Consider the following 25211-nt stretch of genomic DNA (forward strand, 5'->3'; position numbering starts at 1 on the left):
TCCGATTCTTAGTTTTTTTGAAGGATGAGAATTAGAGATATGTGTGTAATCCTAAAAATGTCTGTGAATTGACTATAGGACAAGAATAATTTCCTGTGATGCCTATTTGGGACAACCAGGATATCTTTGAGTTCTTTTTTTCTCTTCCCACTCCATTTTTTTTTTAATTTTTATTTATTTATGATAGGCACACAGTGAGAGAGAGAGAGGCAGAGACACAGGCAGAGGGAGAAGCAGGCTCCATGCACCGGGGAGCCTGACGTGGGATTCGATCCCGGGTTTCCAGGATCGCGCCCGGGCCAAAGGCAGGCGCTAAACCGCTGAGCCACCCAGGGATCCCTCCCACTCCATATCTAATTCATTAGTGAATCTTTCTATGTATATTGAGAGTCCAGCCATTCTCCACAGTAACTGCTGGTCTTGTGGCTCCTCATCTGGATTATCATTATAGTTCCCTAACTGGAGTTAGAGTCTCTGCTTCTCTCTCTGTGTTATTACAGACTATTCTCAACACAGTAGCCAGAGAGATCCTTTAAAAAGTAAATCGGATCATGTTACTCCTCTGTTCAAAACTCCGTGTTCCTCATGTCACACAATAGCATTTTTTAGAATGGCCTTCAGTGCCACACATGCTATTACATGCCCTCTAATCTCTTTATTTCTGTTTTCCCCTTGCTCACTCCCAGTAACAGTTGCCTTCTCAGACTTTTCTAGAACATGTAAGGCATTCTATATCAATTTTCTCTGCCTACAACATTCTTCCCTCAGAGAGCTACATAGTTTTCTCCTTACTTTCTTTAAGACTTTGCCTGGGGGATCTCTGGGTGGCTCAGCAGTTTAGCACTTGCCTTTGGCCCAGGGCATGATCCTGGAGTCCCTGGATCGAGTCCCACATCAGGCTCCCTGCCTGGAGCCTGCTTCTCCCTCTGCCTGTGTCTCTGCCTTTCTCTCTCTTTGTGTCTCTCATGAATAAATAAATAAAATCTTAAAAAAAAAAAAGACTTTGCCTAAATGTCACTTTAAGTCTTTCCTTCACTGCCTGTTTATTCTTACTTTTAGTCTTTTTAAAGATTTTATTTATTTATTTATTTTATTTATTTATTTATTTATTTATTCATTCATTCATTCATATCATTCATTCATGAGAGACAGAGAGAGAGAGGCGTAGGCAGAGGGAGACACAGGCAGAGGGAGAAGCAGGCTCCATGCAGGGAGCCTGACGTGGGACTGGATCCTGGGGCCCCAGGATCAGGCCCTGGGCTGAAGGCGGCGCTAAACCGCTGAGCCACCTGGGCTGCCCTCACTGCCTGTTTAAAATTGTAATTCTCTGGGATCCCTGGGTGGTGCAGCGGTTTGGCGCCTGCCTTTGGCCCAGGGCGCGATCCTGGAGACCCAGGATCGAATCCCACGTCGGGCTCCCAGTGCATGGAGCCTGCTTCTCCCTCTGCCTATGTCTCTGCCTCTCTCTCTTTCTCTGTGACTATCATAAATAAATAAAAATTAAAAAAATCATAAAATAAAATAAAATAAAATAAAGTAAAATTGTAATTCTCTTCACCTGTGGCTGTTCCTTATCCTACTTTAAAACATAGTACATAATTTAAATTTTTTTCTTATTTGTTTCCTTCTGCAAGATTGTAAGCTCCATACATTACGGGAAGGTGTTTTTTTTTTCCCCCCTCTCATTCACTGAGATTTTTCCCAGCAGTTGAAGACCTAGCTTTCAAAAAAAAAAAAAAAAAAAAAAAGGACCTAGCTTTCATAGTTGGGTGCTCAGTAAATATTTGTTGGATTTGTTAAATGAAAGAATTTTCTTGTTAAGGCAGTCATCATACATACTGAATTCAAGATGTAGGAGCTGTGCTGTATAGTAGGAACTAAATATTCAAATGAATGGCATTTTGGTTGCATGTTATGAGTTAGGCTTTTGGAGGAATAATTTAGTCATTTAGAAAGTTAACTTTTGGGGTCCCTAGGTGGCTCAGTTCATGATCCCAAGGTCCTGGGATGGAGCCTCACATCCAGCTCCCTGTTCAGCAGGGAGTCTGCATCCATCTCTCCCTCTGCTCCTCCCCCCACTTGTGCTTGCTGGTGCCCTCGTGCAGTCTCTCACTGACTTGCTCACTCTCTCAAATAAATAAATAAAATCTTTTTTAAAAAAGTTAATACTTTATTGCTGATATGCCCATATAAAATGAAGGTATTCAAGATCATTTTACTGAAACTGGTTCATAAATGAGATTTTGAAGGTTGCCACAGCTGCATGTTTGAAGAATTTGCCCCATTGTTGCCTTTTAAAATTCTCACTGTCCTAAAATCTCAACAGTGGCAGCCTTGGAAAGGAAAATATCATAAATGAACAATGTGGTAACTATTTTGGAGTGGTGGTGGTGGTAACTTTTTAAAGAAATATGTTAGGCACAATCACACATTTAGTAGATGGAGAGTGTTAATGGGGCCACAGTGTTTGTGGGAATATGATCTCCAAGTCATTTGTAGGGATAGAGTTACCAGTAATAGCTAGTGCCTTTGGGTTCTGGATGTGCTTTGGGTAACAGGAGGCTGTGAAAGGATGAATATTAACAAAAGACTGAATTAAAAAAAAAATGATTCGAGTTACTGCCTCATGGTTAATCTGAAAGCCTCACTGAATATTTAGTTTAATTCCCTTCTCTGTGTAATTTTTATTCATTTTTTCAATTCATATTTTAAGCAAAAAAGTTTTGAACATGGATGCCATGTAAATGTTATAGTAGGTTCTGTGGAAAAGGATATAAAGGTGAGTAATCAGAGATCATAATCAACAAGAATATAAAATATGGTGAGACTTTTACATATCACTTTTATTTCTGTGTGGAGAAACAGTTAATAGAGCTTGATTAACATGTGTTTTCTGTTCTGGAAAGTGTTCACAAAGTCTAAGACTGCTAGAAATTTAATAGAGGGGGCTACTTTGGCTTTATGGGAGAACTTGGATATTAATTTTCAATATTTAAGATTCTTTTATTTAGAAAAGTACTAGGGGGATCCCTGGGTGGCGCAGCGGTTTGACGCCTGCCTTTGGCCCAGGGCGCGATCCTGGAGACCCGGGATCGAATCCCACGTCAGGCTCCTGGTGCATGGAGCCTGCTTCCCCTCTGCCTGTGTCTCTGCCTCTCTCTCTCTCTCTGTATGACTATCGTAAATAATAAAAAAATAAAAATAAAAAAGTACTAGGATTATAGACAATTCTGAGGTAATTTTGATAGTCTGTTTTTTATGGTCATACCATAAAATGTATGTGTCTTAATAGGGTAAAACAAATGCTATACTAGTCTTGAATTTCATATGCATTTTAGGTATAGTCTGAAATTTAACCTTTAATTAATGGTTTATTTTCAGAATCTTCCTTACATGTTACTATTTCTCAGTTGTGTGGATTGCCTTCTATCACATTAGTAATGTTTCTTTAATGCTAACTAAAACCACTTCCCATCAAATTTGATAATGACACATTTTATTTGTGCTGCTTAATTACGATATTCCTTTCCTTTGTTGGTCCTTTGTATTTCATTATTCTTGAACAGGAGAGAACTTCAGTAATTGATAGTTGAGGGTGTGAAGCTGATTGGTTTGTTGACTTAGCCAGAGAGCTAATAAGTCCACAGAGCAACTGCTGCATTTACGTAAATTTACTGTGTGTTTCTAAGGAGACTGTTGATCCAGTGTTTTCATACAGCCCACCTCCCATGATGTCTTCTTTATTTGGCTTGTTTGAGCCTTTTTCTATAATGTTAATTTGTTTATTGGTAACACAGGAGTCTTTATCCTGCTTATTTTCCACCCATCTCTTAATCTATAATGTCATAGTAGTCAGCCCTTGTGAGAGATACTCAATTTACCTAGTTCTGCATTGCTCTTTACTTACTATATTGGAAAATTGCTTTTCAGACACTTAAGATATAAATATTAAGTAGTTTTCAGAAATTTCTTTTTGTACTGAAGTAGTCTGTAATTATAGGTGGTGATGTGTTTTCAAGAGAAAGAATTATGTCTAGGGAAGAAAAGTTGCTTTTTAAAAGAAGGGAATGTTTAAAGTAATAGAGAACTAATTGAGTTTTTCTCATCTTTTACAGAGCTTTTACAAAGTAATAAGAATTTTGGGATTTGAGCTTTGTAATATTAAACCTTTGTTTTCTGTAACTTGGAAATGAATTCTTGGGGGGGAAGCTTAGCCAGTAAATTTTGATTATCAGAATGCTTTTTCTATGACTGCATTTTCAAATGTAAGCCCCTTTTGCTCGACTTGCCTTTTGTTTATCAATCCTGAAATTATTAGGGTCAAAATAAAGTACATATTATTTGAGAAATGTGATTTATTTTTTATAATGAATAGTCAGCCCTTTTTCTGATATAAAACAGTATTTCTAGGTATGAAATTTTAGGATCAAATCTTTTTTCTTGTGTATTAAGTATAAAAAATAAAAGTCATTCTAACACTTTACTCGATAGTGTTTGTTTTACTTATGTGTAATTTTGGACATACTTTCTTTTAAAAGCATCTCCTGTTACTCTTGAAAGATCTAGTAGGATTATCAGATTTAAATGTTTTTATTTTGCAGCCTCTGCAGTGTTCATTAATTTCTTATTATGACAGTTTATATTTCCTGTGGAAGCATTGAATGTGACAGTTCAGATGTTATATTAATTTATTTAAAATATCATGAATTTAAATTATTCTGGTTTTTCTATACTTGAATATTTGATCATGTATTTATTTTATTTTTTAAAAAGGTTTTATTTATTTATTCATGAGAGACATAGAGAGGCAGAGACATAGGCTGAGGGAGAAGCAGGCTCCCTGTGAGGAGCCCGATGTGGGACTTCATCCCAGATCTTGGTCACACCCTGAGCTGAAGGCAGACGCTCAACTGCTGAGCCACCCAGGAATCCCACCATCATGTGTTTATTTATGTATTTATTTTAAGGATTTTTTTAAAGATTTATTTATTTATTCATGAGACACAGAGAGAGGCAGAGACACAGGCGGAGCGAGAAGCAGGCTCCTCACAGGGAGCCCAATGTGGGACTCAATCCTGGATCCCAGAATCACGCCCTGAGCCAAAGGCAGATGCTCAACCGCTGAGCCACATAGGCATCCCAAGATATTTTATTTTTAGAGAGCGAGCATGAGTGGGGAGGAGGAGGGCAGAGGCAGAGAGAGAAGCAGACTCGTTGATGAGTAGGGAGCTGGATGCCGGGCTCCATCGCAGGACCCCGCCGAAGGCAGATCCTTAACCAACTGAGCCACCCAAGTGCCCCTTGTTTACATTTTAGGCTAAATTTTTCTCTTATAGTTAGAAATCCAAATGGTATTTGAGAGGTTAAGAATAAAGTTTTTAAAAATCTGTTAAATGAAGAGTTTTATTATATTTGATTTATCATTTAACCATGAGAGGAATTAGGCCAACTGCAAAGTTAGGGAACATAGTCCATAGAGGACTACCCTCACTTTTGACACCAGTTTTAAGTCTTGAGGATTTCCAAAGCCCTGTGGTGAGGTCCCATAATTTGCTAGAAGGATTTATGCAGCTCACCGAAAGCTGTTGCAGTCACGGTTACTGGTTATTACAGGGAAAGGATATAGATTGAAGCCGAGAGAAGAAACACATATGGCCAAGACTGGGGAAGTACTAAACACAGAGCATCCTTTGTCCTCTCTTTATGGCATCAGGACACATTATTTTTCCAGCATCAGTGTGTGGCAGCCCTTAAGTTGTATTGTCAAATACAGAAGTTCACTTGCGCTTTAGTGATTAAGTATATTTTTTGTCTAGAAGCTCCTTCAAATAGTCATTATTGATTGCCTTTGAAGCTAATCTCAGTCTTCAGGCATGACCGAAAGCCAGCATCCATCCTAAATCACATGTTGATTTTTTTGGGGGGGGGTCAGTCCCTACCCTAAGACTGGCAGTGACCTAAAGCCTCCAAGTTTAAAAAGAAAAAAAAAAAAAGACCCTTCTTTTAGGCATGACTTTCCTGGGGTTTAGAGATTACCCCCCAGGAGGAGAAGGCAAAAGCCAGACCTCTCATTGGCAAGATTAAATTCTTTAGTACAGGAACTGTGAACCAAACTCTGAGTAATATAAAAGGAAGTGGTTATGTGCTAATTCTAATAATATTTGAAAGACCCCTATAGAAATAAAAACACTTCTTACTAGTCATTTTGAGTGTAGTAATAACTTGAAGTTACTCTACATTGTTGAGTAGGAACCAGAGATTTCTTGCAGTCTTAATTTTATGCTCACAAAGGAAAAATATTTATTTCACTTCTGAATATTTATTATTTATTTTTTTAAAGATTTTATTTATTTATTCATGAGAGACACACAGAGAGAGGCAGAGACCCAGGCAAAGGGAGAAGCAGAGCCACAGGCAGAGGGAGAAGCAGACTCCATGCAGGGAGCCCGACGTGGGACTTGATCCCGGGTCCTCAGGATCATGCGCGGGGCCGAAGGCAGGCCCCAAACCGCTGAGCCACCCAGGGATCCCCTGAATATTTATTTTGAATAGAATACAAGATACAGAAAATACTACATTCTAAATGAAGTAATGTAGCATAATTTATGGTATCAATAAATTACAGTAACACTAATATTTAATAATGGGATAGTTAAATATGCCATTATAAAGTTTTAAGAATCCATTAGAAATAATTATGAAGAATAAAAATGTAGCAAAAGCTTATCAGTTATAAAAGGATTACAGAGAGGAGCATAGATTCATATTATAACTGCAAAATGCACTTAAAATGAATTATAAAAATCTGGCTATTTAACATCTATAGATTTATTCTGAGATAATTGAATAAGTATGCAAAGTTGTGTAAACAAGGGTGGTTATCGTGAAAATTTTTACTCTTGTTTTTTTTTTCTCTTAATAGATCTTTTTTTTTTAAATTTTTTTTTAATTTTTATTTATTTATGATAGTCACAGAGAGAGAGAGAGAGAGAGAGAGAGAGAGAGAGAGGCAGAGACACAGGCAGAGGGAGAAGCAGGCTCCATGCACCGGAAGCCCGACGTGGGACCCGATCCCGGGTCTCCAGGATCGCGCCCTGGGCCAAAGGCAGGCGCCAAACCGCTGCACCACCCAGGGATCCCTCTCTTAATAGATCTTAACAGTGCACTGTAGGAAAAGTCCTAATGCCCGGGCCGACATACACCTCTCATTCCCAGAGGTCAATCATATGGGACCTTATTAGATCTCCTATGTAATCCTATACAAAGAGGGTTTCAATTTTATTTATTAGAAATGGATATATATTATATAAGAGTTTGTTACGTAAAATGCGGAAAGCATTGCTTTCAGTTTTTAAGCCTATTTTATCAAAATCAAGTCATCAGGATGCCTGAGCGTCTGCCTTCAGCCCAGGGCGTGATCCTGGGACCTCAGGTTGGAGTCCTACATCGGGCTCCCTGCATGGAGTCTGCTTCTCCCTCTGCCTATGTCTCTGCCTCTCTCTGTGTGTCTCTCATGAATAAATAAATAAAACCTATTAAAAAAAAGTCATCAGGGTTTTTTAATCTTTTTTTTTTTTTTTTTTTTTTTTTTTTTTTAGAATGGGAGGTGACATTTCTTTTTAAAACTCTAGAAAGTTTTCTTTATTGAAACAATGATGCCTTTCACCTTTTGGAGATTGTTATATAATACTAATTACAGTGAATACATGTAACTTTTGAAAATGACTGGGTAGACTGGGTAATTAATCATTTGTGTTTATTGCCAGTGTTTAAGGATACCTATGTGTTAGAAATATTAATCTTCAGTGACCTGTGAGGATGGGTACCATTATGATCCTTTTTTTATAGATGAGCAAACTGAGCCTTAGGTTAAATAATACGTAGTATCATACAATGGTAAATTTAAGGCTGTGGAAGCTGTTCAAACCTAAATATGGTCTATAAGACTATATTTTAAACCACTTTACTATTAGGTTTCTTTATTTATCACAACTTTTATAGTAGTTTGCAGTTGGGTACACATCAGAGCTTTGTCTGGCAGGCAGACGGAGAGAAGCACAGGCACAGGCAGAGGGAGAAGCAGGCTTCCTGCAGGGAGTCTAGCGTGGGACTCGATCCCGGGTACTCTGGGATCACGCCCTGAGCCGAAGGAGGCAGATGCTCAACCGCTGAGCCATCCAGGCGCCCCAAATAGTATTTATTTTATTTTATTTATTTATTTTTCTTAGTATTTATTTTTAAACTAGTTATATGATTATAATACATAACCATGGCAGAGAGCCATTACATGTAATGTACCTGACGATATGCTGTAGACTATGGGGAAATATAATCAATTGTAAGATGCAATAATTGACTTAAAAGTGGATGAAAATAAACTTTGTTTACATATTTGACAAAATGTGTGATACTGATAGTTATACGTGTGGGAAGAATATATTATGCAAGTGTGCTAAAAATCCTAAAACATACATTTTAATGCCAAATCAAAATTAAGTTCAACCTCTTCATTTGGGGATAGGAAAATTTTCAAGGATGTGATATTATTTATCTGTGATCAAGAGGCAGGAATGGATGTATAGTGGAGGGGTAGTGTTTGAGGTGAAGAAAAGCATAAAGAGGCAAGAATAAAGATGATGTGTCTGGGGCAAATGATAAGACAGCAACTGTGAGTAGGAGGTCCTGGTTTGAGCTTTTAATAACCACTGCAGTAAGTTTAGACTTGATTCAATAAGCAGCAGATGATAATTTCATGTTAGTGGTTGATTGATGATTTCCTGGTTAGGAAATGAGTTAACAGTTTATTGAATGAGATAGAAACAGAACCATGAGTAACTCTGTTCTCTCCCCAGATGGAAACTGAAATGACATGTGTGCATTAAGAAGACTGCAGATAATTCTTTTGGATCTTAGCTGTCAAGCACCGTGGGGTCTGTGTTAACAGTTTGACACCTTCGCTAGACGCATTTTAGGTCATCTCATGCGCCTCAAGGGAGTTCTTTCCTGAAAATTTGTCCTTTGTTAGTTTTTTCATATTGAAATTTTAGAGTAAGAGTTGGTTCCTCACAGGGGAGGTTGATTCTTCTTTGGGTGGCAGAAAGGTGTGTTGTACTTTTAGCTCACTTCCCTTTTAGCTCACTTCCCTTTGTAGTGGCTGACTTTCATGACACTGCTTTATTCTTTTTTTCATCAATCTATCTGTTAAATGCTTTGGTAGAATTCTTACTTTCCATTCCTTTGAGCTGTTGTATCCCTTTACATTTTATTTAGGAGCAGCTGTTACATTTTCTTAATTTTTTTTCATTTTACAACACTCTTATTTACTCATAGAGTTTTGTAATTTTTCTACTGTGTGTTGCCTTTTGATTGATCCTTTGTGGGGTTTTCTGTTTGCTTTGTTTTATGTTTTTTTGAATGTTGTCTGCCTTTGAAGGTAGGCCTTTTGGATCACCACTGTATAGGCATGAACTCTTGAGAATGAACTGTAGTTAGTTGGCAGCTTGATCAATCTTTTCTTATCCCTTGAGGATTGATTCAGCATAGGTAATGGTAAGGACTATTTTAGGCTGGCAAGTCTCAAGTAAATAGGAATCCTCTGGCTCAGAATGATACACCCCTCTCATTGTTTTGTTTTTGTTTTTTTAACTGTATATTTGGAAAAAATTTAGAGATGTAAAGATACTGTGGAGGGATCTTGTGTACCCTTCACAGTTTCCTCCGGTGGTTACATTTTAAGTATAGTACACTATCAAGACAAAGACTTGACATTGATACAATGCCTATTTATAATTGTTTCATTTTATTGCATGTGTCAAGTTAACACCATCAGGATACAGAATTGATCAATCATCACAAAGATCTCCCTTCTGGTACCCTTTTACAATCATGCCCATTACCTCCCCCCAACCATTTCTGCTCCCTTGCAACCATTAGTCTCTTCCATCTCTATAATTTTGTCATTTTGAGAATGTTAAAATCATAGAATATGTGAATTTTCATTTTGAGAATACAGTCGTTTGAGATTACTGTGTATATTTCATTTTTATAAAGAAATCATCAAGCTGTTCCAAGTGGCTGTACCATTCCTGTCAGCAATGTATGAGAGATCCACTTTCTTGCATATCTCCACCTACATTTGATATTGTCACTGTTCCTTATTCTAATTGTTGTGATAGGTATGTGGTGATGTCACAGTCTTAAATTTTATTTGAAGTGTTCTCTGTGGTTTTAAAATTTGCATTTCCTTAATGTCTAATTATGTTGAGTATCTTTTCATGTGTTTGTAGGCCATTTTGTCCATCTTTGGAGAAATGTCTTTTCAAATGCTTTTTGCCTATTTTTTATTTTTATTTTTTAAAGATTTTAAATATTTATTCATGAGAGAGGCAGAGGCATAGGTAGAGGGAGAAGCAGACTCTATATGGTGAGCCAGATGGGGCACTCAATTCCAGGACCCTGGGATCACGATCTGAGCCAAAGGGAGAGTCAGACACTGAGCCACCCAGGCATCCCTTGCCTATTTTTTAATTGGGTTGTCTTTTTTATTACTTAGCTTTTGCAGATATTTTCTCCCATCCTCCACCTTGTGTTTTCATTTTTTGATGATGTCCTTTGAAGTATAATAGTTTTTTTTTTTTTTTTTTTTTTTTTTTTTTTTGCTTTTAAAGCTTTTATTTAAATTCCAATTAACAGGGGCACCTGAGTGGCTCAAAGGGTTAGGTTAAACATCTGCCTTAGGCTCAGGTCATGATCTCAGGGTCCTGGGATTGAGCCCTGCAGACTCCCTGCTCAGCGGGGAGTCTGCTTCTCCCTCTCCCTCGGTTCCTCCTCCCCCTCCTGATCTACCTGTCTTTCTTTCAAATAAATAAATCTTTAAAAAAAAAATTCCAGTTAACATACAGTGTAATACTAGTTTCAGGTATACAGCGTAGTGATTCTCTACTTTCATATATCACCCTGTGCTCAATCACAAGTGCACTGTTAATCTCTATCACCTATTTATTAAACATTCCCCTCCACCCACTTCCTTTTGTTCTGTAGCCATCCTTTTGTTCTCTATAATAAGAATCTGTTTCTTTGCTTGCCTCTCTCTTTTTTTCCTTTGCTCATTTGTTTCTTAAAGTCCACATATGAGTAAAATCATATTTGTCTTTCTGTGACTTACTTTGCTTTGCATAATAGTTTCTAGCTCCATCCATGTCGTTGCAAATGGCAAGATTTCCTTCTTGGTCGACACTTGGGCAGTTTCCATAATTTGGCTGTTGTAGATAACACTACTGTAAATATTGGGGTGCATGTATTCCTTTAATTAGTATTTTTGTATTCTTTAGGTAAATACTCAGTGCTGTTGCTGGATTGTAGGGTACTATTTTTAACTTTTTAAAGGAACCTCTACAATGTGTTTCACAGTGATTGCACCAGTTTGCATTCCCCCTGACAGTGCAAGGATTCCCCTTTCTCCACATCCTTGCCAACACCTTTTGTTTCTCCACCTGTTGGTAAGATCTGACAAGTGTGAGAAGATAACTCATTGTAGTTTTGATTTGCATTTCTCTCATGATGAGTGATGTTTTCATGTGTCTCTTAGCTCTCTGTGTTTTCTTGAGAAAATGTTTATGTCTTCTGTCCATGTTTTAATTGTATTATTTGTTTTTGGGGTGTTGAGTAGTATCATTTCTTTATATATTTGGATACTAACCCTTTACTTGATAGATCATTTGCAAATATCTTCTCCTGTTCCGTAGAATGCCTTTTAATTGTGTTGATTGTTTCCTTTGGTGTACAGAAGCTTTTTATTTTGATATAGTTCCAATAGTTTATTTTTTTGTCTCCCTTGATTCAGGAGACATATTTAGAAAGAAGTTGCTATGGTCGATGTCAAAGAAGTTAGGACTTTTACAGTTTTTATGATTTTATTTTTTTTCAGACTCAAATTTAGGTCTTTAATCCATTTTGACTTTATTTTTGTATATGGTATAAGAAAGTGGTCCAGGTTCATTGTTGTCTAATGTGTAATTTAGTTTTGACCATAGTTTTGAACTCAAGATAAATGCAGCAGTATAGTATATATTCTTTGGTGACTGACTTCTTATACTTGTGAGATTCATCTATATTATTATATGGAGCAGTAGTTCATTCTTAATACTATAAATCACTGAATTACAAAAATCTATGTATTCTCACACTGTTGATGGGAATGCATAGCTGGTACAGCCACTCTGGAAAACAGCACAGAGGTTCCTCAAAAAATTGAAAATAGAGCTACCTTATGACCAAGCAATTGCACTACTAGATATTTTCCCCAAAGACGCAAATGTAGCGATCTGAAGGGGCACCTGCACCCCAACGTTTATAGCAGCAATGTCTACAATACACAAGCTATGGAAAGAGCCCAGGTGTCTATCGACAGATGAATAAAGATGTGTGTGTGTGTATACACACACACACACACACAATGGGTTATTACTCAGCCATCAAAAAATAGGAAATTTTGTCATTTGCAATGACATGGATGGAACTAGAGGATAATTATGCTAAGTGAAATAAGTCAATCAGAGAAAGACAATTTGCAATTTCACTTATGTGGAATTTAAGAAACAAAACAGGATCATAGGGGAAGGGAGGGAAAAATAAGACTAAATCACAGAGGGAAACAAATCATAAGAGACTAAAAAAAAAGATTTTATTTATTTATTCATGAGAGACAGAGGCAGAGACCTAGGCTGACAGAGAAGCAGGCTTGCCACGGGGAGCCTGATGGCAGGACTCCATCACAGGACCCTGGGATCATGACCTGAGTCAAAGGCAGATGCTCAGCCATGGAGCCACCCAGGTGTCCCAAGAGACTCTTAATCATAGGAAACAAACAGGGTTGCCTGAGGGGAGTGGGGGTGGGGGGTGGGATAACAGGGTAGTGGACATTAAAGATGGCATGTTATATAATGAGCACTGGGTGTTATATAAGACTGATAAATCACTGAACTGTACCTCTGAAACTAATAGTACACTATATGTTAATTAATTGAATTTAAATAAAAAATGTTTTCATTTACTAGAAAAAAAATCTGTCCATTCTGTCGTTGATAACATTTGATTATTTGCAATTTGATGAGTAGAAATAATGCTGCTGAGAACATTTTTATATGTTTAGGTTCACATAAGCATGCAATCTCTTGAGTATATCCGTTGAAGTAAAATACATAAGGATTGTAGGATAGTTATATATTCAACTTCAGTATATTACAGTTTTCCAGAGTTGTGCTAATAACTTGCACTTCAACTAGCAACTTACTAGTTCTGATGCTTCACATTGTTATCAACTCTTGATATTGTCTTTTTTAATATGTGGTTTTATTGTGGATTTAACCTCATTTCTCTAATAACCAGTGAGATTAGTCATCTTTTCATATGTTTATTGGATATGATATTGGTCACTTAGATATTGGTTAGAAAAAAATGTTTATTCCTGGCTCACTTACAGTGTTGGTGGGCTGTTATGAAGCTATGTGTTCTTATTCTGAAAATCAGGCTGAAAGAGCATCCTCTATTTGGAATATGCTCTTATTTCAGAGGAAAAGAGGAAAGGATTTACAGAAACTACTAATATCTTTTGAAGCTTCTGCTTGGGTTTAGTATAGGTCATGTCTATTCATATTCCACAGGCCAAGCATATCACAAAATCATGCTCAGTGTCAGTGGGTGAGGGAAGTATTCTCTCACAGGAGGCATTACAAGTCACATGACCATGGATGGGGGTGAAAAATCCTTTCACAGGAAAAGGAGAAAGTGCAAATACTTTGGAACAAAAATTAAGTCTACCACTTTGTTAGATGCCTGTTGAACTCTTTTGTCATTTTTTAAAGATTTTATTTATTTATTTGAGAGAGAGAGAAAGAGAGAGAGAGAGAGAGTGCGTGCGAATAGAGGGAGAGTAAGGAGAAGCAGACAGTACGGTGATCATAGAGCCTGATGCAGGGCTTGAGCCCAGGACTCTGAGATCATGACCTAAGCCAAAGGCAGACACTTAACCCACTGAGCTATCCAGATACCCCTTTTGTCATTTTCTTTTATCTTAACTTTTTCTTAGGATTAATAATGAGAATTTTTTTCCTCCTTTTTTCTTTTTCTTAGTAAGTTCTAGATATAAAACTGAGTGGCTCAGTCTGTTAAGCTTCCGACTCTTGGTTTTGGCTCAGGTCATGATCTCAGGGTCCTGAGATATATCTCCGCTTAGTAGCTTGAGAGTCTTTCCTCTCCCCTTCTGCTCCTCACTGCTTGTGTATGCTGGCTTTCTCAAATAAATAAAATCTTTTTTAAAAAATCACAGATTTTAAAGGATTTGGTCAGCATAGAAATAAATTGCATCTTTGTGTTCAACTTAAAAAAATGCATAGATATGAAGAAATGGGGATTCTTGGTACTACACAAATTATTTCCACATGAGGACTTAGAAATAAATATACTACAAAAACTTAACATTTTAATATACTAAATCTACTTTAAAATAAATTAGAAAAGCAGTTTCGTGAAGCCCCTAAATATGATTTTTGGTACTTCAAATATAACATCTGAAGATAGGGTGTGTTCAAAAAGTGTTGCAGGATTATGTCCCCATTTATGTGATAGAAATTTTTTTAATAACCTGTGGATATGCAATAATTTTTCTTCTGTAAGATTTACTTCCAACCTTTAGGTTTTGTGATTCTTAAGGACTTCTCCTTAAATGCCTTGATATTCAGACAAAGTAATATTAACTTTTGATAGTTCTGGTAGTAAATGTAGACCATTATCCAAGGCTTGCTTTATTAATATAATATTGCCCTTGCTTTCCAGCGGGGATCTGATGAGCTTCTTTCTTCTGGTGTTATTAACGGAACTTTTACCATGAACAATTCTACTCCTACAGGTGTGTATGGTGAGTTTTCATCTTCTCAAAATCTAAAATGTTTACTTTCCTTGAGTTAAAAAAAATTTACAGTGTTCTTAGTTTGCTCATCTTATAAATAATGGCACTTCAACAAATGTTTACAACAAAAAATTTATTGCAGTAAAGTTTACATAAATGAACTTACCAGTTACAGTTCTTAAGTTTTAAGAATTAATTTGTATTTAATTTGATACTTTTTGATTGATGTTCTTTGTGTTACATAGTTATGATAAAACTGTCAATAAGTTGGTGACCCAGAACAATAGAGTTAAAGAGCTGGTTGTAAAAGCTTGTATTTAAAGATGATTTAGAATAATAGAAGTATTAAAACTGTAAGATCACATGTTTTTTTAAAACTGGAACATAATTTACATTCCATAAGTTACCACATGGTTTAAAAATGTTTTTGAAATTTCGGGACTGTAAAATGAACTGGAGGAGTGCAGTACTGGAGGGGCTAGTGAGCAGTTAAGAGGTTATTGATGTATAGGATGTCTAGTTAGGGATGATAATTTATTTGTACAAGGTGAAATTGATAATAGTGGGTGTTTAATTCAATGTTTAATAAGGGATTTCATTGATGATTTATTTTCAGGTTTTGGACTTGGATAATTGGATAGATAAGTGGTGGTCTATTCATATAGAAAATATGAAATATTTTCTAATCTAATATAGAAATATATAGAAAATGTAGGAAGAACAGAGTTGGACAACATGACAGGTTTAGATTTTTATGTATTGAGTTTGTGGTTTCTTTGCATCATCCAAATGGGAATGTTGGGTAATCATTGGGTTTTCTGGTCTGAACATCATGAGAAATTTGGAAGTTAGTGTCATCCACAGTTGGAAAGGCATAAAGATTAGAGAGTTTCAGAAAAGGCCAGATCTTTATCCAAATGTTTTTGGAGTTACTAGGGAATGAGTGGACCTCACTTGCCAGAGCCTGAGCTACATGGTTTGAGAGAATGAATAGCTTTTATGTGAGGACTGTATAAGAGAAGTGGACTAGGTTCAGTTAAGGCAAAAGATGCAAAGAAAATTCATTGGAAAGATTAAGAATATATGGGAATTGCTTAACCACAGAACATTGCTCTATAGTACTAAATGGAAAGATTTTATGGGTAAGACAGCAGCAGGGAATTTGTTCATGTAAAAGTGTGAACAGAATAATATGAGCATGAAACTAAAGCAGCTTTCTCAAACTTGAGCTGACATCAGAATCACCTGGAGGGCCTGTTCAGGCATGGTTGCTGAGTCCATACCCAGATTTTCTAATAAAGCAGATCTGAGGTGGGTCCTGAGAATTTGTATTTCCACAAGTTCCCAGGTAATGGTGATGCTGCCATTTAAGGAACCATACTTTGAGAACTGGTTTATGAAGAAAATGCTAGAATCTAACATCTCTAAATCTGATTATCTTCTTGGTGTAGTAGGCTTGTAAAAAACTGTCTGCCCTTAGGGTGCCTGGGTGGCTCAGTTGGTTAAGCCCCTGACTCTTGATCTTAGCTCATACTTTGATCTCAGGGTCATGAGTTCAAGTCTCACCCAGTGTGGAGCATATTGTAAAAGTCCATATTCCTAGAATTACAGTACATGTAGGGTGGGGCCCATCTTGTTTGTTCTTATTTTAAAAACAGGTCACTTTGGTCTCGTTTATGAACTACCAGGATGGATGACCAGAAAGATTTCATACTGGTGATTACTTAGGAAAGGAAAGAAATATGAAATGGGAGTTTAGCGGGCAGCAGTGGTTTGTTGTGTTTTGCTTTTATGTTTTGAATTTCTTCTTGTATCCCATTCCATTCTGTATTTAGTGTTGCTCTTCTTTTTTTTTAATTATTTTTATTATTTTTATTTTTTTATTTTTTTATTTATTTATGATAGTCACAGAGAGAGAGAGAGAGAGAGAGGCAGAGACACAGGCAGAGGGAGAAGCAGGCTCCATGCACCGGGAGCCCGATGTGGGATTCGATCCTGGGTCTCCAGGATCGCGCCCTGGGCCAAAGGCAGGCGCCAAACCGCTGCGCCACCCAGGGATCCCCATAGTGTTGCTCTTCTTGAAGCATACCCTCTTTTGTAACTATTTCCACAAAGCTTTATAAATGGTAACCGCTCAGATTTTGACTAAAAATGTCTATTTCATTATTACAATTGACAGCTATCTAGAAGTTTAGGTTGGCAGTTATTTTTCTTCTCAACACTTTGAAGGCACTGTTTTATTCTTTTGGCTTCTTTTGAGAAGTCTGTTGTCATTCTTGGTTATTTGTAGGTAAAATTACTTCTCTGTTTTTGTTTTTTTTTAATTCGTGAGACACACACACACAGAGGGGCACAGACACAGGCAGAGAGAGGAGTAGGCTCCGTGTAGGGAGCCTGATGTGGGACTCCATCCCAGGTCTCCAGGATCACGCCATGGACTGAAGGCGGCACTAAACCGCTGAGCCACTGGGGCTGTCCTGGTTTTTTGTTTTTGTTTTTGTTTTAAGATTTTATGTATTCATGAGAGACATAGAGGAAAGAGAGGCAGGCTCCCTGCGGAGCAGGGTGCCTGATGCAGAACTCAGTCCCAGGACCCTGGGATCACGACCTGAGCCAAAGGTAGACAACCAACTGAGCCACCCAAGTGCCCTTCTATGGCTATTTTTAAACATTTTTGTCTTTATTTTTGTTCAGTGGTTTAACTAGCTATTTGTAGGTATGCATCACAGCTTTTCAACCCTGGATGCTCACTAAAAGAGTTTAGGAAGCTTTGAGGAAAACATAGATACCTTGACCCACCACACAACAATTCTGAAATCTTAGGGTGGAGTGGATGGGTGTGGAGGTCTAGGCACTGTTTTTTGTTTAATTTTAAAGCTTCTTAGGTGATAATCTAAGGTTCACTACTTCATTTATCCTACTTAGGAAGTGACCCAGCTCTTCCCAGAACTGCCTCTTCTTGGAACTCCAGTTAGACATGTATAGGACCACTTGATTCAGTCCTGCATTTTTTTTAACCTCTTACATTCATTGTCATGTCTTTCTCTTTAAGGTCTTGTATTTTAGATAATTTCCTTAAAATCGTTTTCTGATTCACTCGTTTTCTATTCAGCTGTCTAATGTGCTTTTTAATCCTTCCATTAAATATTAGCTTATTGTCTAGAGCTTTTCCTTGTGTGAGTCATAATTTTTAGCTAAGTTTTTTCTTCTGTTGAGAATCTCTAAGGTGTTTTGTGCTTGCTCTGCTAGACTTTCTAAGGTATCACCAGACCCTAACATGTTCTAATGTATATGTCAATTTATTGTCTTGGAGACTCTTATACCAGGGAGGAAGAGAAAATTCAAAATCTAAACATTTGCATTTCCCCATCAGAATCTGAAAGAGATAAGAGATAGGCTTCCTTTTTAAATCCTTGCTTGCTTCCTTCCTTCCTTCCTTGATGGGAAATGGAAATTTCTTTCTTCCTTCTTTCTTTCTTTCTTTCTTTCTTTCTTTCTTTCTTTCTTTCTTTCTTTCTTTCTTTCTTTCTTTCCTTCTTTCTTTCTTCCTTCCTTCCTTCCTTCCTTCCTTCCTTCCTTCCTTCCTTCTTTCTTTCTTTCTTTTTTTATTTATTCATTCATGAGAGACACACAGAGAGAGGCAGAGACACAGACAGAGGGAGAAGCAGGCTCCCTGCAGGTAGCGCAATGTGGGACTCCATTCCAGAACTCCAGGATCAAGCCCTGGGCCAAAGGTAGCGCTAAACCGCTCAGACACCCAGGGATCCCTGATGGGAAATTTCTAATTTTAGTTTGCTTTCACTGAGGGGCATGGCTATTGACATGACACCCAGAAATTTCACTTTTGGGGGGGGCTGTGAGGTCACTTAGAAAAGATATTTTTGTGATATTTCATCTAATATTTGCAGATTTCTAAAAGCTCTAATATTTCATGATTTTGGTGCTCTATTCCTTGACTATAATAAAGAATCCTAATTGGCTTTGAATAAATTTGGAGAGAAAGGTTTTTAGGGCTCATTTATAAAAGAGGTTTTAATCCCTGTGTAAAGTAGTTTTTCAAAGATAAAAGAATTTTAAAAATCGCATTGATAATGGGTAGGTAAGAGATCAGGTATACTGCTGTATTGAAGGACCTTTTGGTATTCATTATAAACTTATCACAAAATTTTTGTGGTTCATTTAATCTACATGTGAATTTAAAATAATTTCTAAAATTTGATACTATAGTACTCTCTATTAGTAGAATATTGCTTGTATGGTAAAGGAGTTCCAATCCAGTTGCAAGTCCATGTCTGCCTCATAGGACGGTCAGAACAGTATTTTTATCATGACACTATTGCACAATACTTATATTTGTCTTATTATCTGAAAAAACAATCGATCTTTAATGCAGAACTTTTTTTCTTTTTCTTTTTTTTTTGTTTTTGAGAGAGAGAGAGAGAGAGAGAGAGAGGGAGGGAGGAAAGAGGGTAGAGGGGGAGGGAGAGATAGAGAACCTTAAGCAGGCTTCATGCCCAGCATGGAGCCCAAGTTGGGGCTCAATCTCATGACCCTGTGATCATGACCTGAGTCAAAATCAAGAGTCAGACACTTAACTAAGCCACCCAGGTTCCTCTTTAATATAGAACTTTTAAAACTCAATTTTCATTAGTATTAGATATTTTACTTTTGGTAGAATGACTTCCCAAAAGCTTTATTTTGATCCCATCAAAATGATTGAACATTGAATCATTATTGGGTAATAACTGATTTTTCATTGTTAGCAAAAGATGATAAAACGGACATAATTTAGCTGTTGCCAAAGTTCTATTAATGAGGTCAACATATTAACACCTGTTACTTTACCCATGGAGAAGAAACTTCACAAATTAAATTAATTCACAATTACAAATTTGTGGTTTTACTGCAAGATATGAAATAGAATTGGTGATAAGCAAAATTGTGCCTTTCCTTCTGGGATCCTGATCTGTGATTTTGTGTTTGTGGGTCTTATTTTATGTCCTTTGGTAGTTATGAAAATGTCTTACACATTTCTTCATGAATTTTATACTTCTCTTTTTAAATTTAATCTTAGGGAAAAAATAAATTTAATCTTAGGAATTATGACAGAGACTATTGTGTAATACTTTTCTGTTTTCTTTAGTGATAGAACCCTAATTTTTATCTGGGCATGTTGCCTCCTAAATTAAACAGCTACTTTTCAGTCTTCCGTATAGCTAGGTGGGATCATGTGATTAAGTCCTGGCTAATGAGATGTAAGTGCAAGTTATAGAAGTTACTTCTGGAGCATTTCTACATGGGTACACTTTTTCCTCTTTTATCCTACTGCCTGCAGGAGTTTCAGTTTCCATCTTAGATGAGGAGGATGAAGGCTATACCCTAACAGAAAAACAAGTAGAGCTGAGTCACTGATAACTATATGTCACCATTCCAGATTTGGAATTTCTACATTTAGACTTTTTATGTGAGCAGTGATTTTTAAAAAGCAGCTATTATTTGAAATATATTATTATTATTATAGGACTATGATTTCAGATAAAAGTTAACAAATGAAGTCTGCCTTATAATCATGCTGGCCTTTTTTTCTGGACTCTCTGTAAGGGAACCCAAGCAAACATATTAGAATTGCTAAGTTAAAGGGACAGAGATCCAAGTTTGGGAAGGCTGAGGCAATGGGGGCTAAGCAGTGTATGGGAGAGAAGAGCCTGAGAAAAGTGCTCTGGAATCTCTCTTTGAATCTGTTGCTAAATAGTAAGCCACGTGCCTTACCAATAAGAGTACACCAGCTCTAGCATAAAGCCTTCTCTAAACGCACTCTAATAAAGCTTAAAAACAAGCTCCAAAACAGTTACCTGATCTGAAAGTACCATTTTTTCCAGAAAAGAATATATTAAAGGAATAAATAAATTCTAGTGCTTACAATGTTGACTGTTCAATCAAAAATTGCCAAACATGGAAAGAACCACAAAAACTGTGACCCATAACCAGTAGGAAAGTCAGTCAACAGAAAGAGACCTGGATGGGGCACCTGAGTGGCTCAGTCAGTTCAGCATCCAACTCTTGGTTTTGGTTCAGGTCATGGTCTCAGAGTCCAGAGATCAAGCCTCATAGTGGGCTCCTCACTCAGAGTGGAGTCTGATTGGGAGTCTTTCCTTCTTCCTCTCCCTCAGTGTCTCCCTCTGTTCTTGTGTTCTTGCACTCACAAGTGCATGCTCTCTCCCCATTTCCCACTAATTAAATAAATAAAACCTTAAAAAAAAAAAAGAAACCAACCTAGAGAATGGCAACAGGTAATAAAATTAGCAGATTTGGACTTTGAAGTGATTATTAAAAGTATGTTTAAGGATTTAAAGGAAACTATTAGCATAATGAGAAAAATGGAATTTTTAAAGATAAGACTATGTCTAAAACACACATGGCATGGCATCAATAGCACATGTTATACAGAATAAATGATCAGTGAATTTGAAGACAGCAGTAGAGGGGTGCCTGGCTAACTTAGTTGGTAGAACACCTGACTCTTGATCTCTGGGTTGAGTTCTTCAAGCCTCACATTGAGTGTAGAGATTGCTTAAAAATAAAATCTTAAAACAAAACAAAACAAGCAATAGAAACTAAAGCACATAGACCAAAAAAAGATTAAGAAAGAAATGAACAGGGTCTTTAGTAAACTATAGAACAAAAATCAGATGGTCTAACCATATATGTAATTCAGGTTCCAGAAAGAAAGATAGGGGCAGGGAAGCAGATATACCTTGAAAATATTCCAAATATAGTGGAAACTATAAAGCCACATAACTAAGAAGTTCAGTGAACTACAGCGGGATAAATACAGTGAAAACCACACCAAGGCTCATCATAATCAAATTGTTGAAAACCAGGAATGCAGAACAAATCTTAAAAGTAGCCGGAGGACAAAAATGTCCCATTGTTTTCAAGTGGAACAAAGGTAAGAATGATAAAAATTTTTTCCTCTGAACTTTAAGTCAGAAGACAGTGAAGTAGTAACATCTTTAAAGTGCTGAAAATAAATACAGTCATCTATATCCATTTAAAATTTCAAAGATGAAGTTAAAATCAAACTTTCTTTGAGGCACACAAGAGCTGGTTAGTAACAGATGTCTGTTTCATGAAATGGTAAAGGGAGTTCTTCAGACTCGAGGAAAATGATACCAGGTGGAAACTTGGGTCTGTACAAAATGGTGAATATCCACAAAGTGGATATATGACTCTTCTCCCTCCTTTTTTTTTCCCCCTTTTGGTTTGTTTTGTTTTGTTAATTTAAGATAATTGAAGGAGGATTCTGGGAATAGTGGAGTAAGAAGCACCAGGAATCTGACTCCCTACATAGACAACAATTGCACTGACAGACTCTTTCTGTAATTTGGAACTCTGGAGTTTATTGAAAGCTTGCAAGTTGTTCCAGAGGAAGACTTAGAAGGTAAATTGTGTTTAATTTTGGTCAATTTCAGCTCTTAGCACATTAGCAGCTATCCATCCTCTACCCCCCCGCCCCCCTTTTTAAAGATTATATTTATTAGAGAGAGAAAGTGAGAGAAAGCATGAGCAGGGGAGGTGGAAGGGAGAGGGCAAAGCAGGCTCCCCACTGAGCAGGGAGCCTGATTCAGGCCTTGATTTCAGGACCTTGGGATCGTGACCTGAGACCAAGGCAGATGCTTAATTGAGCCACCCAGGTGCTCCCCCATCCTCTGCACTTAAGTCACATGTCAGGTAGCTATGTACATGTTTCAGGAGTAGCTTATAAATAGCTTGAGAGAGCCAGCAGGGGTAAAGAATAGTGTCTTCTTAATTTTCTTTTCAGGAATCTGGGTTCTAATTGTTAATTGCTGCTTCTGATCACAGAGTTGCAGACAGAGGCAGGCAACCATTGTCTTTGCATCTCCCCACCCCCGCTTTTGTAGCAAACTCCTCTCTCTCCCAGTGACTTCTAGTGATTTTAAAGGGCTGGTATTCTTTCCCTCTCCCTTCATTTTTCCACTTTTACCCTTTTTGGGAGTGAGATATTAAAGACTAACATATTAAAAAACAACTGCATCTATAGGGAAAATTAGAAAGTGACAGTACATCCTGGTAAAAGGCTCAGAAGAAACCAGAGAAGAAGACCTTTCAGTTTTATGTAAACCTAAGGCTGATTCTTGGTACAGAGATAGCTTACAACAATCAAAAAAAGAAAAACAGTGACAGAAACTAGAAGACCCCGAGGAAGGGGAAGAATCTGATTTCCATAGCCCCCAATTATTTTTTAATAAAGATTGTTATTTCATTTTAAAGATTTACGTATTTCTTTTAGAGAGTGTGTGCTAAGTGTGGGGAGAAGTGGAGGGATAGAATCTTCAAGCTGACTCTCCGCTGAAAGTGGAGCCCCTTGTGGGGGCTCATTCCTATGACCCATGCCTGAGCCAAAACCAAGAGTCAGATGGTTAGCCAACTGAACCACCAGGTACCCCTACAAAGTCTGCAGTTTTAAGTAATCTCTCCACCCAATATGGGGCTTAAGTGCCTGCTTTCGGCCCAGGGCATGATCCTGGAGTCCTGGGATTCAGTCCCACATTGGGCTCCCGGCATGGAGCCTGCCTGTGTCTCTGGCTCTCTTTCTCTGTGTCTCTCATAATAAATAAAAGCTTTAAAAAAGATGTTTTTGTTTTTTAGTTAAAATAAATTGGATTTTAAAAAAGAAATACGATTTTTTTTTTAAAAGATTTTATTCATTTATTCATGAGAGACACAGAGAGAGAGAGAGAGTCAGAGACACAGGCAGAGGGAGAAGCAGGCTCCATGCGGGGAGCCTGATGTGGTACTCGATCCCGGGTCTCCCGGATCAGGCCCTGGGCCAAAGGCAGCGCTAAACCACTGAGCCACCCAGGCTGCCCAAAATAAGATTATTTATGTGTAACACACCTGACTCTAAAGTCCAGTCGCAGATTAAGAAAAAAAGGGGCAGCCCTGGTGGCACAGTGGTTTAGCACCACCTGCAGCCCAGGGTTTGATCCTGGAGTCCCAGGATCGATTCCCATGTCAGGCTCCCTGCATGGAGCCTGCTTCTCCCTCTGCCTGTGTCTCTGCCTCTCTCTCTCTCTGTGTGTGTCTCTCATGAATAAATAAATAAAATCTTTAAAAAGAAAAAAAAAGAGAAGGGCGCCTGGCTTTTTCGATCGGTGGAATGTGTGACTCTTGATCTCGGGGTTGTGAGTCAAGCCTCATGTTGGATGTAGAGATTGTTAAAAAAAAAAAAAATCTTAAGGGGCACCTGGGTGGCTTATGTGGTTAATAAGCATGTGCCTTCTGCTCAAGTCATGATCCTGGGATTAAGCCCTGGGGTCCATTTCTTTAATTGGGCTCCCGGCTCAGTGGGAAGTCTGCATCTCCCTCTCCCTCTGCCCCTCCCCACTTTCTCCTTGCCCCTCCCCCATACATGTTCTCTTTCTCACTCAAATAAATAAAATCTTAAAAAAGATGTGGTGTGTATTTTTCCCATTTAAATGGAATATTATTCAGCTATAAAAATGATAAAATCTTTCCATTTGCAGTGACATGGATGGAACTAGAGAGTAATATGCTAAGCGAAATAGAGAATGACATACCATATGATATCCCACCAATAGTGCATGAGGGTTCCCTTTTCTCTACATCCTCACCAACACCTGTTCTTCCTTGTGTTACTGATTTTAGCCATTCTCATAGGTGAGGTGATATCTTATTGTAGTTTTGATTTGCATTTCCCTGATAGTAAGTGATAATGAGCATCTTTTCATCTTTCTCTTGGCCATCTGCATGTCTTCCTTGGAGAAATGTCTGTTCATGTCTTCTACTCATTTTTAATTGGATTATTCATTTTGGGGGTTTTATAAGTTCTTCATATATTTTGGATACTAACCCTTTATCAAATATGTTATTTGCAAATATCTTCTCCCATTCCTTAGATTATCTTTTAGTTTTGTTGATTGTTTAGATGGTTTACTGTGCAGAAACTTGATTTTGCTCTAGTACTAATAGTTTATTTTTTCTTTTGTTTCCCATGCTTCAGTAGATATATCTAGAAAGAAGTTGTTACAGCTGGTATCAAAGAAGTTAATGTCTGTGTTCTCTTCTAGGATTTTTATGGTTCATTTGCTGGAGATTGCATTAAATGTGTAGATTGCTTTGGGTAGTGTAGACATTTTAACAGTATTTATTCTTCTAACCTGTGAACATGGAATGTCTTTCCTTTTCTTTGTGCTGCCTTCCATTTCTTTCATTAGTGTTTTATAGTTTTCAAAGTACAGGTCTTTCACAAAAGAACTACATT

At 37.5% G+C, this 25211-nt stretch overlaps 1 protein-coding gene across 7 annotated transcripts in view; it reads left to right on the plus strand.

Moving 5' to 3' along the window:
• Positions 1-25211, plus strand: part of PTBP3 (polypyrimidine tract binding protein 3) — a 119697-nt gene that overhangs the window by 25173 nt on the left and 69313 nt on the right. For 2 of the 7 annotated variants that reach the window (XM_055301983.1, XM_055301985.1), the window contains one exon: positions 14833-14914. The exons of 1 other annotated variant lie outside the window; for it this stretch is intronic. In XM_055301983.1, coding sequence (XP_055157958.1) covers positions 14833-14914 — 82 coding nt within the window. Of the gene's footprint in view, positions 1-14832; positions 14915-22191; positions 22347-25211 lie in introns of those variants that run through there. 4 more of the 7 variants (XM_055301984.1, XM_055301986.1, XM_055301990.1 and 1 more) reach the window with 3 other exon arrangements.

The sequence above is a fragment of the Nyctereutes procyonoides genome, unplaced genomic scaffold, assembly GCF_905146905.1.
Source record: "Nyctereutes procyonoides isolate TBG_1078 unplaced genomic scaffold, NYPRO_anot_genome, whole genome shotgun sequence".
NCBI classification, from domain to species: Eukaryota; Metazoa; Chordata; class Mammalia; order Carnivora; family Canidae; genus Nyctereutes; species Nyctereutes procyonoides.